The following is a 19281-nucleotide window of genomic DNA, read 5'->3' on the forward strand; positions in this document are numbered from 1 at the left end:
TCTTCAAAATAAACAATTAAAAAGTGGTAGGACCCAAACCCGGGTATCCTGAGGCCCAAGCTCACCCTCTTAGCAACCCCCCAGCCCACCACTCTGACAACCAGTATCCTTCGCTTCCACATCATCCAGATCTGGGTTTTGAAAAATCAATGCCATTTCCCTCTTTCTCTGTGAAACAACGGGGTGGGGGGGCGGGGGGGGCGGAGGGAAGAACGTCTTTTTGTTTAACCAGCTTGTTGTTGTTACGTGAGAATCACAAGGAGTGCGGAGGAGGCCCGGTGCTCAGTAAATTTCCACAGCACACCTGAGTGCCCTTCACAGCAGGGTGGCAGCTGTGGCCAGGGGAGCAGCGTGCACAGAGGGCAGGCCACGCGGGAGCACAGCCCACCTGGCTGAAATACGTAGGGATCCTGGCAGAGGAAGCTTCATTCTAAACTCAGGCTCCATTCCAAGGCCACTTGCTCCCTCATTCCTATCATTCCTGACTGCTTGGGCTTAAAACCCGAGCTCCCAGATGGAAAGGTAGAAGTTGGACTCCCCGTAGCATCCCGCATTCCTCAGGTGTTAGCAAGTCATGGGGTCTTATCGAGTAGACTTCTAGCCTGTTCCCAGCATTTCAGCTGAGCTCTCTGGTCTGGTACAAAGTGTTTTCTGGATTCCCATAAATACGATCGGGACCCACACTGCCATTCCTTTCACAAGTTTGCGGGCTGTGATCCAAACAGTGCTTGGTTACTAAAAGGCCACCCATTCAAAGAAAAAGGCCACCCATTCAAAGACAAAGGTGGGCAAAGCTTAAAAGCTATCTGGGACTCCTCGAGCACTATTCCCTAAAGAAATCATACTGGTCCCAAAATTAAATCAAATTGTTAAAAAGTAAAAAATCTCTTCCAAAGGAAGAAATGCAATTATTCCCAGCATCTATAAGAGATGGTCTATAACTGGTCTCTGTTGCATGAGACTCACCTGAGGCCCCAGTCACGCCCATATCAATTAAATCAGAGTGTCTAGGGAAGGGCCAGGCATCAGTATTTGTTTAAAGATCCTAGGGGTTCCAATGCACAGCAAAGTTTGAGAACCCCTGAGCTAACCACTACCTATTAATTAAGCACCTATTAGATGCTTATTCCGCAAAGCCAGGGCCCCCCACATAGGGGCTGGGTATGGATGCTTCTGAGGAACATATGGCTTCTGCTTTGAGAGCAAAAGCTTTGAGGGGACCAGAATGCACCTCCTCCCTAGACTGTCACTGGGGGTTTCAGGGCTTAAGGGATTTCTTCTAGACCTTCTGAGATTTTAGAAATATTCTACGAATATTGGAAATAATCTAGGCCATTTCAGTCAATGATTTGATCAAAGGTTACTCATCTTTTTGATGGCAAGTACAGGCTAGAGCCTCTGAGTTTGACCCCTAAAGTCTAAAGTCTTTGCCACCCTCACCGTCTCTCCATCAAGCCACAGTTGACAGGTCCTCTTTGGTGGCTACTGCCTGTTCAGTGCTTCTCTGGAGGTTGGGAGCCCCTGGAAAGGAGGAGAAGCATTTCCCCTGTTCTCAGGGGGCACTTAGCATCACAGAAAGATTCATAGTATGTGGCCATCTGGAGAATGGCCCAAAGCCTAAACATCCTTGAGCCTGAGGGGGGCTTGGCAGTGTCGGAATGGGGGATGAATCATTTGGCAGTGATGTCGGATGGCCTTTCTCTGGCCAGGCTGAATTGTCCCTATTTTTGCAGTCCTTTGAGGGCAAAAAGGAAAGGAGGCAGAATGGGAGGGTGGGCAGAGCTCTGGGCTCGAGTGAGGAGCTCCAGTTTCCAGGGTGCTCTGCACCAGTTCATTGTGTGACCACGGGCATGCCACATCCTCATTCCAGGCTACAGCATCCTCATCTGTAACACGAGGAGGCCGTCCTCATAGGTGATCCTCCAGCTTTGAAATTCTATAGTTCTTTTCTCCATGACCAGGTCGTATAACCTCTTTGAGGACAAAGCTCTTTCGGCCATACCTAAATATTTCTAGGATTTCAAAGCTTCTGCTCTCAAAGCAGAAGCCCTATGCTCCTCCATGCCCAGCCCCCGTGTTGGGGCCCCGGCTTTGCATGAGGGGTGCTCAGATGCCTGCTGGGCGGTGGAGTGAGGAGCCATTTGTTCCAGCTCATGCCTCCCGTGTTCTCGCACACGCTGCAGGGCACAGTCATCCTCCCGTTCCGCCCCATTACACACCCAGGAATGGCTCACATCTGGCCCTGAGGCCTTATCTTTGCGTTATTGCTTATGCCCCCGTGACCTGTGTTCTCTTGACTTTGCAGCTGTTACAAGCCATCCCCATCGGGGTCGGCCAGGTGTACGGCTGTGACAATCCCTGGACGGGCGGCGTGTTCCTGGTGGCCCTGTTCATCTGCTCGCCACTCATCTGCCTGCACGCAGCCATTGGCTCAATCGTGGGGATGCTGGCAGGTAGGACGGAAGCGGCTCTCTGCAGAGACATCCTTGGGATAACTTTCTTGAGGGCATTTCCCCCCTGCATGCAGCAAGTATTCTAGACTTACTCTCTTCACTAGAGGTTTAAAACACTGTCAGGGGTAGGGGCTTCTTTTTCCCTTTCTTGAGTCTCCAAAAGGAGCAGAGTGCAGTAGGAGGACCTGTGGAGAGATGTGAGGGGACTGGAGATCAAGGTGGGCACACACTGAGCACTGGAAATGAGGGTAGAGGAGGGGCACGGGGTCAGGGTCAGGGGCAGGGGCAGTAGTCAAGACCAAGCTGGGGTATAAATGGCCCAACACTTTGAAATTTGGGGGAAGCTAAAAGGAAAAGTTTTCTCAAAAATTAGATTGCCATTTGACAAATGTGATTCAATATCTCTCTATATGCGGATAGGTACATACACACCTTCACAAATATGCTCTTTCCAACAATAGAGTCAGAAATTGGGGTAGGGACGCTGGGAGTAGGAGCCTGTTTTGACTTCTTCCGATGTTTTTCAAAGACTTTTAGAAACAGAACTTTAAAAATATTTTTTATTTGGAAATCATTTTAAGTTCATCAGAATATTACAAAAATAAAAGTAATATAAGAGGTACCCATAAATTCTTTACCCAGATTCTCCTAGTGTTCACATCGCCTCCCTTTTGCCATATCATTCCTCTGTCGGCGCATATACCTATACGTGCATATTCATAATTTTTGTGAACTAGTTGAAACAGAACTTTTCTAAATTGAAATCTTAATGCAGTTGCTCTTGCCAGATTGGTAGGGAAGGGCCTGGAGTCTCACCTCCTTGGCCCCTTCTCACCGGGGAGGAAGTAGTCACTCCTCTTTGCAAAACCTATGGTTTTGAAAAACAGTTTGGAAACCACCACCCTCTTCTCATTGCTGGTTTCCTCAGACCAGATGCCATTTGCAGAGGCTCCTTTGCTGGGCAGGGTTAGAGGTGTGGGGTGAGCAACAGGAGGCCACCCTGACAGCTGGCACCCCAGCCTTCGTTCTGTGACCCAGAATAAGCTAGAAAAACCATACCTTGTCCCATAGCCCTGACGCTGGCCACGCCCTTCGAGACGGTGTACCTGGGCCTCTGGAGCTACAACTGCGTCCTGTCCTGCATCGCCATAGGGGGCATGTTCTACGCCCTCACCTGGCAGACGCACCTGCTGGCCCTCATCTGCGGTAGGTGTTTGGGAATCCAACAACCAGGTCACCCTGGCTATTCCTTACCCCCTTGGTCACGTGACCACTCATCAGTACTGAACAGAATGACAGGAAGGCCAGTGGCTCAGGTCCTCATTCCAGGGTTGCCTTTCACAGCTGAGGATGTGAGATTCCTCCTCTGTCAAACACAGTCACAATGACTTTACACTGTTATACTTACACAATGTCATAAAGTTTACAAGGAAGTCACATGTGCACTTCTTTGTACATTAATGGCAGCATTCCTGCACTCTGTAACTCTTCACTCAGCAACTGTTTACAGGGTACCACGTAAGAGCCAGGGCCTGGGCTGGGCATGGCAGATACCATGCTGGCCACATCCTCATGAACCCACAGTCTAGCCAAAGAGAATTGCACAAATAATTATTAAAGCTGTGATGCCTGCAAAAATTGTTGAAAGGACCCAGTGGGATGATGTACCTGGGAGCACTGAAAATCTTAACCTAGCAGTATGGAAGCCCCATTTCTACCGAGGAAATGGAGAATGCACTACCTAGAGGAAAGCTGGCCACAGTCCTTACTGTAGACCTGCACCCAGCTGTGTTATATAAGCGTATGAGCTCACTTAATCTTCCCAAGAATACCACCAGGCATCGCTAGTCAGGCCCATTCTACAGATAAGGAAATGGGACTCAAGAGGCCAATTCACCTGTCCTAGAACACAGCTCTTAATGGCAAAAGGGAGGGTCAGCCCCCAGCCCCATCTCCCCCAGCCTTCCCCTGCTGGCGTTGTTACACTCTCTGGAAACAGCAGGGCAGGACTTTAGTAATAAAACCAGAGACAAGGGAAGGGCAGAAGAGCATCCAGAACAGCTTTTCTTCTGTTTTCCCCACTTCTACATGGGGATGGTGAATGGCTCCCATGTCCCCCTTGTGTCCCCTCAGAAGCCAGCGCGAGGCTGGGCCCAGTAAACGTTTGTCAAGTCAAAAGGGCCAGATATGTTGAGGTTCAGACTGTGACTTCCTTTGGCCTTCAGAAAAGTGGCAGATTCCGGTGGCTGGAACCCACTGGGAGGGCTACGGGGGGAGGCTGGGATTTATCTCAGCCCTTCCAGGTAAGGATCTGGGCTGGCAAAGAGAGAGGGAAAGGGTGTTCTGGACAGAGAGGAACAATGACGGAGCTCGTCCAGAGGCACCAGCTTTGCTGACCGTCCTCGGGGCCCAGCTCCCACGGGGAACCCCCTGCCTGGCTCTGGGATCCTGTAAGGTTCAGCCCTGGTGAGACTTGGTGAGCGTCAAACTGCATCACAGCTGCTCAGAATCGTGTACAGGAGGGACCTTAGTGGGAGCTCCTATAGTCTGACCCCTCTCCCTCTGACAGACCATCATCCAGCCTGTGCTAGCCCATCCCTAAAGTCAGTGTGGACAAGCAAAACATGACTTTGACGGCTGACTCGATGCAAGGCCACCACGGAAGTGAGGAAGGGATAAAAGGGTATATGAGCTTTCATCTCTGGCTTCAGAGAATGAAGAGATAATTCGTAGTGCCAGGCAAGCACGCCAGATGTCAGGCGTGGTGCAGACACTGAGGCTGCAGGAGACAGGGTGGGACCCCTGCTCTTGGTCTGGGCCCCCTGTTCTGCTACAGCAGTGGCTGGGGAGGGTGAGGGGCAGGCTCTGGGAAGCCGACTCTGAATGTCCTTGTTCCTCCACAGCCCTGTTCTGTGCGTACATGGGAGCAGCCATCTCCAACATCATGTCGGTGGTAAGTCTGTATTCTCCTCAACACTGCCCCAGGGTGTCTTCCCCAGCCAGAGCTTCCAGACAACTGGGGTCTCGTGTAACAATCCTGAGTGGGTAATGGTGGCTGGTACTCACACAATGCCCCTGCCAACATTTATCTAGGGGGTTGTCCAGGGAAGGACTGGTAATTGTATACCTGTGCCTCTAAGGTGTGTGTGTGTGTGTGTGTGTGTGTGTGTATGTTTTGAAAGAAAGAGATCACCATGTAACTAGCACTGGAAAACACAGACAGATGGGGCTGTGTGGCTAGGTCCATCTTCAGCCCAATTCTCAGCTCCCTTCTTGAAAGATTCTGATTGTGTCTCAACCCCTGAAATTCCTTGAGCAACTACTCCGACGTTCTGAATCCAAGAATGCCAATGCCTTCACTGGGGGAGCATCTCCATCCTCAGCCCCATCACATCCTTCTTCCTGGGGATCCCTGGCCCAACAGAGAAGCCTAGGAACATTCTTCAGACCCCAGTGTTTTTCCTTCCAGGTTGGTGTGCCACCAGGCACCTGGCCCTTCTGCTTTGCCACCCTCACCTTCCTGCTCCTGACAACCAACAACCCCGCCATCTACAAGCTCCCGCTCAGCAAAGTCACCTACCCGGAGGCCAACCGCGTCTACTACCTGACAGTGAAAAGCAGTGAAGAAGAGAAGTCCCCCAGCGGTGACTAGCCAAGTTCCAGGCAGCAATGCTCTTTGCCTGGACCGGGTGTCTGCTCCCTGCGTTCTGCACTCTGGGTCGATCAGCCACAGCATTCACCTTCTTTGCCTCTCCTCGCACCTGTAGAGACCCAAACACACCTGTAATTCCCTGTCTGAAGCTGATTTTCTCCCTCTGCCCAAATCTCTGGAACTATCCATTGTGTGACATTAAAGGAAGCTGGTGATGAGTTAGAAGGAAGGAGTGTGTTTTAAGTGTTGTTGACTTAAAGCAAAAACACTATTTAGTCCTTTGGGAAGATAATTCAGAGATGATCTTTTTGGCATGTGCAACTAAATAATAGACGCCAGAAAACTGAACTCGCTGAGTGGTTCCTGGGCTGACACAGCACGGATGGAAGTCAGGGGACACGAGTGCTAGGAAGTGAAGGTGTCCCAGTGGCCAAGCTGGTGGCCAGTGGGCACTTAATTCAGAAGAGAGGAGTTTCACACTGATGGAGTTTTAAAGTTAAAACAGGGACAATTGGGGCACTGGAAGTGTCTAAATAACTAGTCTTGAACATTCAGTAGTCTTAGTAAAGGGCAAGGTGAGATTCCACAGCAGGGAGGAACTATCACATTAGAATCTTGTATATGACTTTCTTATGGAGGATAAGCATTTCTTGGTTTGGATCAAACCAGCAACTCTGAGCAGAGATTTCAGTTAAGGAAAGTACCTGAGCTCAGCATGTGAAAAGCTTGGTAAATTTACTTCATTTTTCTATTAGCTTGTGGATGTTGGAGGCATTATGAGGTCTATGATACTTAAGTGGTTAGCTCTGACTATAAAAGGCCAAACAATTATCTGTGAATTTTATAATTTAGCTTCCCAACTATAGTCAACAGCTTACATTCAATCTTTTAAAATGTATAGATCAGGGGTCCGCAAATTTTCTTCTGTGAAAGGGCCAGAGAGTAAATATTTTCAGGTCTGGAGGCCACACAGTCTCTTCTGCAAAGTCTCAACTCTGTCATTGTATCGTAAAAGCAGCCGTAGACAATATGTAAATGAATGAGCACAGCTATGGTCCAATAAAACTTTATTAAACAAGCAGTGGGCTTGATCTGACCCACAAGCTGTAGTCTGCTGATCCCTGATAGGCACTATCATCATAGTAATGGTGAGAGACCAGGGGGCAGTCTGCAAGCCCAAACGGACACCACCAGGCCCCTTACAACAGAGCCACAAAGGCATTTTAAACGCTGGGTGACAGTGTGAGGACTCTCAGGAAATAGAGGATGCCCAAAAAAGTGGGATTGGGATGACCTGAATCAGGAAAACCTTCTCTGAGGCTCTTTCAGAGAACTGGCAGACCCAGCAACAGCAACAGCAGGATGCAGTTATGCCTCCATGTAAATGTCTGGGAACCACTGCCAAGGCTCAACCCTCCTCCAGCCACTCGCTCTGTTGTGTGTTTTCCCATCTGCCAGAAGCCACACCACCATGGGAGGAAGAAAAAACCATGGCCCTTCAGCACTGGAGTTTCTAGGCAGGAAGAGCAGGGAGAGTTAGAGAGCCTCAGGGATGGACGGGCATGTGAGGGTCCGGTGGTCTCAGCCATCCTACAATGCATGAATCGCATTTTTCTCATTCTGCAAGTTTGATCATGTTATAATCTCTTTCTTCCTTTTGTTAATGTGGAAGGTCTACTCTTGTTTTCTCTTCCAGTAGTGATTACTGCCCCTTTCCAATACTCATAATCAAAACCATATTTCTCTCTTATTTTATAGAAACAAGATGCCAAATAGTTTTCTCTGACAAGATACTCCATTTCTCTAATGCTCCTTCCTCACCCTGAGGAATTAAGGCCTTTTAAATATTTTCACTATTCCCCTCCCCAGTGCCCCAGTCCCTAAAACACTTCTACTTCTCCAGCCATCTCCCGTCCCCAGATTTTGCTAACATCATTTATCATTTTTACTTTTTTCCCCTTGCAATATGCCTCTCCATTTTACAAAAATTCTTACTGAGCCCCCACATAATACATCTCCAGTAATTCTGTCATTGTTTGGAGTTTACCATTTGTATTAAACATGTTACCTCTAATCACTCTTCCCTCTATCCTTCTTCCCCTGTCTTGCGATCTCTGTTCTGATTCGTTTATTACTGGTTTAGAACTCTTTCTTGAGTATTTTCTTCAAGTAATGTATGAGAGAACAAGAGTGACATATTCTCTGACTCTTTGCATGACCACAGAGACTCTTTCCCCTGGCAGGTGAATGGCATTTTGCGGGGTGTTGGGTTCCTGCATTGGGGCCTTTCTCCTCAGTTGTCTATAGATGTTGTTTCTTCATTTTCTGGCTTCTGAGTGTAACGAATGAGAAATCTCATTATTTTTCTCTTGTAAATAACCTCTTCTTTCTTTCTAAATGATTTTAAGATGTTCTTTTTATCTTTAGAGTTCAGGAATTTTACAAAGTTAAGCCTAAGGGTGTGTCTTCTCTCATTGATCCTGCCTTTCAATCTGCTAACTGAAGTCTTTCTTCAGCTCAGCAACGTTTCTTCTAACATTTGTTTGATTATTGCTTTTTCTTCCATCTCTGTATTTTCCTGTCTCTGGAACTCCTACATCTATGTGTTAGGCCTCCTTGATCTCTGTTCCAAGCTATGTATCTTCTTTTTACAATTTTTGCCGTTTATATTTTTGCTCTGCTTTGAGATGGTTCTTCCACCTGATCTTCCAGGCCACTGATTCAGGTCCCAAAAGGAACCTTTCTTTCCTTCAATTCAACAGAGAAGTTGATTTTTTTTCTTTACTTCAAAAGTCAGGTTTTTGGTTACAGAAAATCTTTGGAATAGGGGCTGAAATTGGATCTCCATGTGTGTTTATTATTTTGTTGTTGTTGTTTATCTTCTCTTGCTCCAAAAATCAGACACAGCTTCTGGTAATCTGTGGTCCCAAAGCTTCTGCCAATTCACCTTATTCCATCCCAGAATAAGAGATTCTGTGCTGGTTGCCTAGGGCCATTTGCCAACTTTCATGAGCCAAGAAAGTCTGCCTCATGGCCTGACCTCACTCATTCATTCATCCAGAAGACACTGCATGAGGAACTTGTAGTATGTTACTCAGGACCTGGGCTAGAGAGACCAGGAAAGAATCAGACCAGTTTCTGACTTCAAGGTATTCATTTTATGTGGATTTGCCGGCCAGGTGAGTAGTCTCACCTGAGGTGAAGATGAGGCTGGTACCGCAAACTGCCTGGCCCCACTCACGGTCACAGCACCAGTTTTTTCTTGAGTAAATTATCTGGTCAGGTTAGTTTTCTGTTTAGGAAATGTGTCAGGCACGATTTTCAGGGTTCCAGGAACATTTCTGTGCCGCTTCCCCTCTTGTCCCCTTTCTTTGCATTACCTGCTGCCCAGCCATTCCTAGCCATACTTTCAATTTAAGGCTTTGAACCTGTTAAAATGGAAATAGTCCTGGGAATGTGACACAGTAAGCATGATCAATCATTTGCATCTCAGGTTGAAGGAGCCATTTCTGAGAATAGATTTGATTACAAAAAAAAAAAATTGGAGGGAAGAGCACAAAGGAAAAATGGGTGGCACATTTTGAGAGGGTCTTTGGCAAAGGTGGGCATGATGCTGAGATGAGGCCGAGCTGGGGGAATTTGGGTCTGGTGCCCACCTTGTCTCGTAGGGAAGAATGATGAAGCTGGTTGTGTTTGTCTTGGAGGAGAGAGGAAAGAGCTAGGCTGAGGTCTGTCTGCAGTATGAGGTAAGGCATGTGGAAGAAGTCAGCTCACTCAGCATCACTCCAGAGCACAGAGCGAGCGCCATGAAATGGGAGTTAAGCAGGCCAACTTTGAATCAGCAGAGAGGGGTGCTTTTTAACAATAGAAGTTATGTGAAAAATGGTATCTTATGAAGCCCTGAGTTCCCTGCTCTGATAGTGCAGTAGCAGGGCCTGGAGGCTGGTTGGGGACACTTGCTTTGGGTGGACTAGACCAGATGACCCCTGCAGCCTCTCTTTTCCAACTCCAAGCCTCTGTGACTCTATAGCCCTGAGTTCCTGCAGAGCAGTAAGGAGGAGCTAACACTAAAGTGGCAAAAAGATAAGAACATAGAAACCATATGTACCAAAAATATACCATTGGTACCTTTACAGCTTTTCCTAGAGCTTGACCAGTTAGCCATGTGGTCACTACCCAAATGCTCAACATGGCTGCTTATGTGGACACAAGCTGGGGGACAACCTCATCTGACTGGGCCTTGGCCTGCAGCTTCTCCTTCCCATCACTGTCCCTTCTGGGGGGCGGTTCTTCTTCTGGTCAACCCTCTGAGGAACTCTGTCTTTCTGGCCTGCCTTTATGGTCCCATCACATTAGTGTGCCCCAGTTTGTCTGTGCTTCGCATGGGAGTCTGAGCTTTGCTTTCTTGGGTCATAAAGGTTGTGAAGGCCCGGAGACAGCTATAATATAAAATCAGGTTGGGGCTGGCAGTTTCAGTGTGGGCATGATTTCTACTCAATAAACCACAGTCTCACTCGGCAACTTTAAAGGCAATCCCATTTTATGTGAGGTTTTTTGACTTGCCTGGGTTTTCCTGCCTCTAGCCATCTAGAGAAGATAGAAGAATCCACAGGGAACCTTTCTACCCTAAGTGGAAATAAAAATTCCAAGACCCCAAGGAGGGAGGTAGGGGAGAGTGGCAAGTCCTTTTTAACCCTTTGTGAATTGGCAAGGAGGAGGCCCTGCCACCTCCTATGGCTGCACTCACTGGCTGCTAGAGTAGAATGAAGCAAAGAAAGCAGCTCCTTGCAGAACTTCTAGCTCTGGCTCACATATATTCCACATGGACTTGGGCCCTTTTCCCTGGAGGAATCCAACTTCCCCAAGTTTAGCCCCTGGTGGTGAGTGCAGGTCTCCTCCCTCTATGAGCCCGGAAATGTAGAGTTGTAGGGAGCCATGAGCACTGGGAAGAAAACTGTATTCCGCAGTGAATTCTGACAGAGCGAGGCCGGAGCCTGTATCCACAAACCTATCTCCTGAAGAGCCCTTGGTATCTGAGCTCCAGCCTTTGGTAGGACCAGCTGGGGACAAGATCCCATCATGGCCTTCTGTTTTCCAGGACATCACCTTACTGCTCCACACTAAGTCGAGCATGTGTGACAGATACTCACTACACTAGGAAGAGCCACGGTTCCATTTGGTTCATGGAACCTACATAAACTTCCCAAATGACTTCTTAAGGAGTAATCATCTCCTGTCTTTTCAAATTGCTCATGGGTGGCATCTTCCTATTGTGTCTGGGGTGGGTGGATGCTTAGGTAGCTGGAGTGAGCTCATCACAGAAAGTTCAGGAGCCCTTAGGAGAGGCCAGAGCAAAAAGGCAAGGGACAAGCACCTAGGGCTGAGCCAGACCAGCTGGCAGGGGACAAGGAAACAATGAGACAGCCACAGCCTTGAACTTGGACGCTAAGGACAGGCCCCCATGCGGGGAGCTGAGCTGCTGTGCACACCGTCCCCTCCTCTCCCTGGAATGTGGGGGCCAGCTGGACCTCTCCCACCGCCTTTGTTTGCTTTCCTTCCTGGAAGGCCCTCCATGAACAGGACCCTCTTGGGCAGTTCCAAAACACCTGGCAAGGTGGGAAGGGGCCTTTGACGTCAGATGGGGCATTTGTCTACTCAGGTGTAGCTAATTTACCCAGCGTGAGGTTTTGTTTCGAACCTGGGTAGGCCACCACACACCCCACCACTGAGTGCATGTGTGTAGGGGGGGCACGTGGGTTCGGGGGTGGATGCATGATCCATCATACTCCCAAAGCCAAACAAAACATGTTTGGATTGGGCCTCCTCCCCAAACTCCAGTCCACCAGACCCTATGGCCTCATGGGACTTGGGAGGGCCAACTTCCCTAATATATGTAGACCTCAGAGGCCTTTCTGGAGTCAGGGGTTAGGTCATGGCTTCTTGCTCTGCGAGGGTCCCGCAGTGAGCCTCCAGTCCCTCAGGACCCCGGTCAGTAGGAGTCAGAAGAAAGAAAGCTCTGAAAATTTCCACAGAACCAGAAAGACAGCGTCTAGGATTGGGCTGTGCAGAAATTTCCATCCAGACGCTGATGGCAATACGGTTCCCCAGGCTGTGCCCTGCCTGGATGGGGAATTAAGGGAACTTATTGAGATTGGAAGGCAAATTGGCCCCCTGGGGAGACAACACTTGGATAATTGCTTTAAGTGCCAATGCTGGAGTGAGAATTCTAAAGAGAGGTGTAGCGGGAAGGTAACCTGAGGGACCGGAGGGAAGCTACTAGACTGTCCCCAGTTCTGTCCTTTTAAGGAAACCTGCTTGATCCAACCAGGTGTTGGAACCAAAGCAGCTGGATCTAGTCTTCGCCAGGGAACTTGGGAGATAGTCTTTTGGAAGGAAGGCCAGAGAGAGTGTGGACGAGCTGCAGAAGGAGCTTTGTCTTCCTTCTCTCTCCTCCTCCATGGTACCTTTTCTCAACGGGCAGACGTTCACCAGGCATAGGTTTAGGGAATGCAAGTTAGTGAATTTACAGAGAGTCAGTCGGAGGATGGGCTGGGGGGCTTAGGGCAGTGAAGGGGTTTGGGTTTAGGAGAAGTCTTCGCACCTGGAGCTGAGGACCAGAGACGCCACCCCATCGGAAGGAAGTGTCTTCCCAAGTCCCAGTGGTCTAGATTCCTCCAGCCTGTGCAGGAAATCGAAAGGAGCCAAGGTAAGAGGTCCTGGGGGAGAGAAATAACCACAGAGCCCCCCTCTCCCCAGCCAACAGGACCACCTGACTTTTCAAAGGAAGAAAAGAAAGAAAGGCTGTCTTTGATCTGTTTCTTCCTTCTGTTGAGCCGTGTCTGGTGAAGACAGTCCTGGGTTGGGAACCTTACTAAGAACTCTAGAGAGAATCTAGATCTTGGAAGCTTCAAGCTGGAAAGGCTCTTAAATATTTATAGTTCAAACCTCTTATTTTATAGATGAGGAAACCACGGCTTGTCCAGAGACTTGCCCAGGGGGTAAAAGAGCCTGAGCAAAAGTCCAGGTGCCTAACTCACACCCGGAGCCCCTGCCACCCCCCACACCCACTTGATTTCATTTGTTGTCCTTTCTACAACTCTGTGACCCACCGCTCTCATATCAGCCTGGTTCCCAGGGCAGTACCATGCTGAGTTGAGCCTCTGGGATGTAACCTCTGGCTAATGAAATAGAGTCCAATGCCTTCTCCCCACAATTCATTACTGCTGCTTCCAGGGTAAAGGCATCTGCTTCAGGCTTTTTTGGGCCAACAGCCCTTCCTCAGACACACCAGTAGAACTGGATTGTCCAATATCCAAAAACATCTTAACATCCCAGCATCTCTGCAGTATCCCTCTCTTACATACTCAGATTTCTATAGACTTATTTTGTGTAGCTACCAAGAGTGGATGTTTCTGGAAGACAAATAGCCATGCCATAAGGATCAACATTCCAGGATATTGAAGTTATATGATCAGAGAATGGACAGCCTTGTAAGGTATGTGGTCTCCTCCAAAACTGGCACCAGAGAATATGGGCCTTGGTGAACTTGCTGAGGGAAAGCCATCGTGTGCCCATGGCCAGGCCTCTACCTACTGTCAACACCTTGGCCTTGTTGTACCCCTTCTATTAATACTTGGAATCGATAATTCCAAGTGTTTTCATTAGATTGGAAAGTAATTATTGAATAATTTTATATGCATTGTAATGATCAATATAAACGATCGATATAGCCACTGTGGCCCTAACTTCAAAAGATGTAGTCTAGAGTACCTTCTGCAAATGCAATGGGAATTCAAAGCAGGGAATGATCCACATGGCCAAATAAGGCAAGGATGGCTTCACAGAGGGAGCAGAACATAAACCAGACCTTGAAGAGTGGATAGAAATTAGGCAAGAAGAGGGATGGAGGAAGCATAGAGGGCCATTGGTAAGGTCAGAGCACCACGGCAGGGTGTGTGTTGGGAAGGAAAAGGATGAAGCTGGATGCTGAAGTTAGACATATTGTAGAACATCTGGAAAGCCAAGCAGAGGAATTTGAGCACTGTCCTCTCGGCAATAAGGAGCCATGTAGATTACTGGGTAAGAGAGTGACATAATGATACTGTCTAGCAGTTGAAGCATAGAATGGATTGAAAGAGGAGAGATTAAAATCAGGGAGACTGATGCTATAGACATGCAATTCTGAGGGTGCGGGCTGGGGCAGGAACAGTGGAAAGAGAGTGAAAAGTTATTCTGGAGCAAAATCGGTCAGGGGTCACCCCAGTTATAGATGGGGTGCTCTGACCTTTATACTCTCTTTGACTTCATTTATGTTATCATGAGGTATCATGAGGTTAAATGAGGTATCAACTCATTTATGCTTATTGATGTCTTCCCCATGGAGTGAGCCAAAGACACCAAAACAGACGAAATCTAGGCGAGACTATTGGCTCTAGTGAGCTGTGTGCAGAAGGAGAAGAGAACATTTCAAGCATTTACTATGAGGATGAGTCTTGCTTCTTTCAGGGTTATGTGACTCATACCTCACCTCCTTAAAAAAAATTTTAAAAAAAATTGGCTAATTGATTAAGAAGTTGAGGCTTCCAAGTAATTTATCTCCGAGTGTTCCTGTGGACCCGACCTTCCTCTTTACCCCACCTGCCTCTCAACCCACCTCCCTGTCCAGATAGGAAGGCTCAGGAAAGGTTCAAGAAGACGTTGGGTTTTTTTCTTGAGCAAAGGGAATCTTGGTTTAAAGAGAAATGGATTCTAGAATACCTAATTAGACCATTACATCCAAATGCAGAGTTGAGTTGATAGACCAAAAATAAATCCCTAATGGGGAGTAATGTTTAGGGAGATAAATCTTAGACTACAAGGCAAGAGACGGAACAAGCCTACGTAATATCTACTCTCAGCTCTTCCAATAGCTGTGTGGCCTCGGGCAAGTCATTCCATTTCTCTAGGCCTCGGTTTCCGAATCTGTAAAATGAGAGGGCTGGACCAGACAACTCAAAAGCCTTTTCCAATTCTAATATTCAATGTCTTTGAGAGTTTGTACAGTGATCTTTGAAACTTTCAACTAAACACAACTTGGAAGGAAAAAGAACCACCCCCACTAACCACCCACATGCACCCAGTTGCACACACACAGAGTAGCCCCAGAAATTACAAGTCAGAGTGCAAAGCTCAAGTTCCACGAGGGGGAAACATCTGTCCAAATTGTGGCCAGAGCATATTCATGGAGAACTGATTGTAGAAAAAAAAAATCGAATTATATATGATGTGTCACTTCAAAGAAAGGCGCTCTGGTGTTGCAGCTGAGAAATTGCCTTGTGGTGTGGGGGTGCGTCCAAAACAGCAGGTCCGAGGAACAGGAGACCCGGGGAGCTGGGGGAGGATGACAGATGGGTCCTGATGGTGGCTTCCAGATGCTCCATATATTGGACATTGCAAGTGACAGATGGACAGCATCGATGCACCTCCGAGAGGGAGTAAAACCCGTCTAAAACCTGAGAAAGACAACTAGTAGAAAGGGTATGGGCACGGACCTGTTTGGGTAAAGGTTGAGTTTTTCAGAAAGATAGACTAGATCATTTTTCCCCTTCTGAAAGATGTCATCTATGGCTTGGTTTTGTTTTGTTCCACTCAAAGAAACTGTAAAACTTCAGAGTTTTATTTCATGGGTGGCTCTTCTGTGAAATCTTTTTTTACCACTGATATTTGGTTGGCATTGTCTATGCAATAGAAGTCAACAGAGGCACAAGTACCTTCGGATCACTACGTCCCAGAAAAAGTGTTTCTGAACAAATCATTATGGCTCATAACTGTTCTTTCCTTCTCTTAGTCAATGGGAGGAAAGCATTATTGGACTCTTGCCTGCTCAAACAAGGATTGGTGGCAATCCTCGAGGGCAGGGATCGTGCCCATGAGACGGTCCTGAAGGGCCCCCAGGGTGAAACGACATGCATTGGGATTCTTAATAAGCCTTGTTAGAGGAGGGGAGAGCAGTGGCTCATACACCAGGCAGGCATGAGACAGGTGGGATCTGTTGTGGACAGAGTCCCTGGGCCCAGGCCCTCTAGCCATAAACAACATCATCCGTTTGCTGCGCTATACCACAAAAGTACTATTTATTTTCTATGTGTGCCGTGATATGGGGGGAGAAGTGTTGAAAAGGGAAAAAAGTGATTAAAGTACTTATTGAGTGCTGATTGTGTACAAAATTTACTCCTGGGCTATAGAGCTTCCAGCCCTGCCTCCAAACAGCTTAGCTTCCATAGATTGGCACTTGCCAAACTTTAACAGGCACAGGAATCACTGGAGGATCTTGTTGAAATGCAGATTCTGATTCCATCGGTCTGGGGTGGGGCCTGAGATGCTGTATTTCTAACAAGTTCCCGGACAATGCTGCTGCTGCTGCTGGCCCAGGGACCACACTTTGAGTGGCAAGAACCAATATTAGTAGTTCTCAGCACACGCTGCACTTTAGAGCCATGTTTTAAATACCATGGGCTTTAAAGAACTTTAATTTTTTAAATGGGTCTGGGTAGGGCACAGACATTTTTTTAAAGCACTCTGACATGCAGCCGGCTTTAGAACTCCCTGCCACGGATGGGGTCCAAGGCACTGGCTGCCACCTGTTCGTGCCAGTGCAAGTGGCAGTTACGTGGATCTCAGAGTGGTTCCTTGCTGGAGGTATAAGGCAGGCTGGCTCAACTGTCTCTTGCCGTGGATCTAATTTAGGTTACTGTGGAGAAAGGAAGTGGATGTTTTAATGGGAGAAAGGAGAAGTTGGGTGTTTTATGGCTGATGCAATTACTACTCCAGCTTCCAGCTTCACCACTCTCTCTCCTTTCCAGCTTCTGTGTGTGATTTTTCCCAGCTCTCTGTTTGGCTCTCTCAGGTGCAGACCAGGTGGGACACTGAACTGTCTCATTTTGCCCCTGGCTAGGCGGTGGTGGGGAGCAGCCACCCGCGGCGGGCCCGAAGGCCGAGGAGGGCTTGGAGGCCGCGCTCCCCAAGCGCAAGAGCGTGTTCCACATCGAGTGGTCATCCATTCGGAAGAGGAGCAAAGGTGTGCCCCTCCTCCCCCTCGCCCTCGGTCCCCGACTTCCTAGTCTCCAACAAAACAGGGACAACCACAGTACCGACTTCACAGGGTGGAGGGGAGACCCACGAGAGTCACGCTCATTCTTCTCGTGCCTGACCTCTGACCAAAGCCACAGTTCCCAGGGTCTGTCTGGATCCCCCCTTTGCTGGAGTGGAGACTGGAGCTGGGACAGGCAGTGGATAGGCAGTGGGCTTCTGGAGTCTCAAGTCAGCTGCACATAGCAATCACCTGCATCCCATCCCCAGAGACTCTAACCTAATTCATCTGGGGAGCAGCCTGCGTGGGCATCAGCAGCTTTTAAAGCTCTCCATGAGATTCTAATTTGCCACCAAATCAAAACCACTGGTCTTTGAGGCTAAAGATGAAAAGTTCTCACCTTCTGCAGTGGTGGGGCAGCCAAGGACACGGGTAGAGCTCCACGGTCAGGAAGGGCTCTGAAGGCCAGGAGGGGCATCCAGGGGCAGCTAAAGCCAAACAGGTGGGGGAGCCAGAAAGGTGGACTTGGAAGCTGAGAACATGTGGTGGCGAGCAGGAGTCTGGGGAGAGCTCCCCGAGCAGCTGCAAAGTTGGAACAGTCTCGTGAAGGACCAGGCCCCAGGGGCAATCTAATTCTGTCCCCAACGCCCAGAGAGGGGAGCAGGATTGCTCAGAGTCATGCAGCTGGCGAGGGCACTGCCAGGGATAAAACTGACTCCAGTGTTAGTGCCCTTTTTACAAATCATGTGCTTTCCCAGAAGGTACACTAGTGACTTTCTTCCTCTGGTCCATGTAAGTCTGATCATTTCGTACCAAAACTCAGCCAGGCCAGGGAAATGAGCGTGGAGTGGTTGTGGGCAAACACACAAGGTGGAAAGGGCGCTGCAGGTATCTTAAGGGCCCTCTTGCCCCCGAGTGTGTTTGACAGGAGTCCCCAGCCATGGTGTGTTAGAGAGCATGGCTTGCCTCAGAAGGCTAACCACTCTTTCTTAACATCCTATTACGACGGCGGTCGGGGGCTGGAGTGGGGGAGGACGCAGTGAAGAGCCCCACGCTAAGGGGCCTGGGAGGTGGAAGTCAGAATTGCCAAGGCGCCGGCAGGCAATGGGTCAGTCGGGCTATCACAGATGCCAGCCTCTCTACTTCCCACTCTTCCTTTCAAGGCTTCCAAAATTAATTAGTTTCCCCTGCACGGTGCTCTCTCCCAACCACACTGGTATTTGCAGTCCCTGCTCTTTCAAAAGTGGGAACATGGGGCCTTTGATGCTGCCCTTCTAGTGCTCTGACACCCTGAAGGCTCAGGATTGCGGAATGGGAACAGCCCATAGGGTCTGAAGACACAGGGCGGTCAGAGCCCAGCCTGCCATCCTCACACTTGACCACCAGAGGGAACCAAAGCATCGAGACGGAAACTTCCAGGGGCCTGAGCTGCCTTCCTGACACACAAAACCCTACTGACATGGGTCACCTCTGCAGATAAATTACCTGTAATAATAAAAAATACATTTAGATCCACATTATAAGAGTTTTCTAGAATTACAAGGACATACCAAAAATCTGTTACAAGTGACTACATGATCACTTGTCCTAATCCAACCTGCAGTTGCTACTGAATACTAAAATGCCTTGAAAAAAGAAAAAAAAAAAGGACCAGAACAGCCTGAGGGCATCCGGCTGGTCATGGCCAAATTCAGACACAGATCTAACATGGCGGTGGCGTCAGCCTAGCTCACAGCAACCTCAAACTCCTGGGCTTAAACTAGCAGTTTAATTCTGTATGAGGAGGACACCAGAGGCTTCACGTTCCTTTCTTCGTGCACCCACAAGTTCTCCGTGTGCTATAGGAGAGAGAACCTGGATTCAGGGACCCTGTGCAGGTCACTGTCCCTCTGGGCTGCTGTTTCCTCATCTAAAAAATATAGGGGTTGAGCTAAATCATGGCTTCTTAATTAAGTCAGTGTAATCCCTGAACTCCTTAAATTCCCTGTAAAATGCCGCTTTACGTGAAGATGGACATTTTTCCCCAAAAGGGAGGGCCCCAATGGGTCCAGGACCAATAAAAGAATGAAAGAGCCTTCCAGCCGCAAGTCTCCAGGATTCTGCTTTTC

The 19281-nt window shown here is 48.4% G+C and overlaps 1 protein-coding gene across 1 annotated transcript in view; it reads left to right on the forward strand.

Moving 5' to 3' along the window:
• Positions 1-19281, forward strand: part of SLC14A2 (solute carrier family 14 member 2) — a 157339-nt gene that overhangs the window by 125190 nt on the left and 12868 nt on the right. The window contains exons 7-11 of the mRNA XM_045527913.1: positions 2306-2453; positions 3525-3659; positions 5357-5406; positions 5923-6097; positions 17039-17161. Of these exons, the coding sequence (XP_045383869.1) occupies positions 2306-2453; positions 3525-3659; positions 5357-5406; positions 5923-6097; positions 17039-17161 (631 nt within the window). The remainder of the gene's footprint in view (positions 1-2305; positions 2454-3524; positions 3660-5356; positions 5407-5922; positions 6098-17038; positions 17162-19281) is intronic.

The sequence above is a fragment of the Lemur catta genome, chromosome 16 (genome assembly GCF_020740605.2).
Source record: "Lemur catta isolate mLemCat1 chromosome 16, mLemCat1.pri, whole genome shotgun sequence".
Taxonomy (NCBI): domain Eukaryota; kingdom Metazoa; phylum Chordata; class Mammalia; order Primates; family Lemuridae; genus Lemur; species Lemur catta.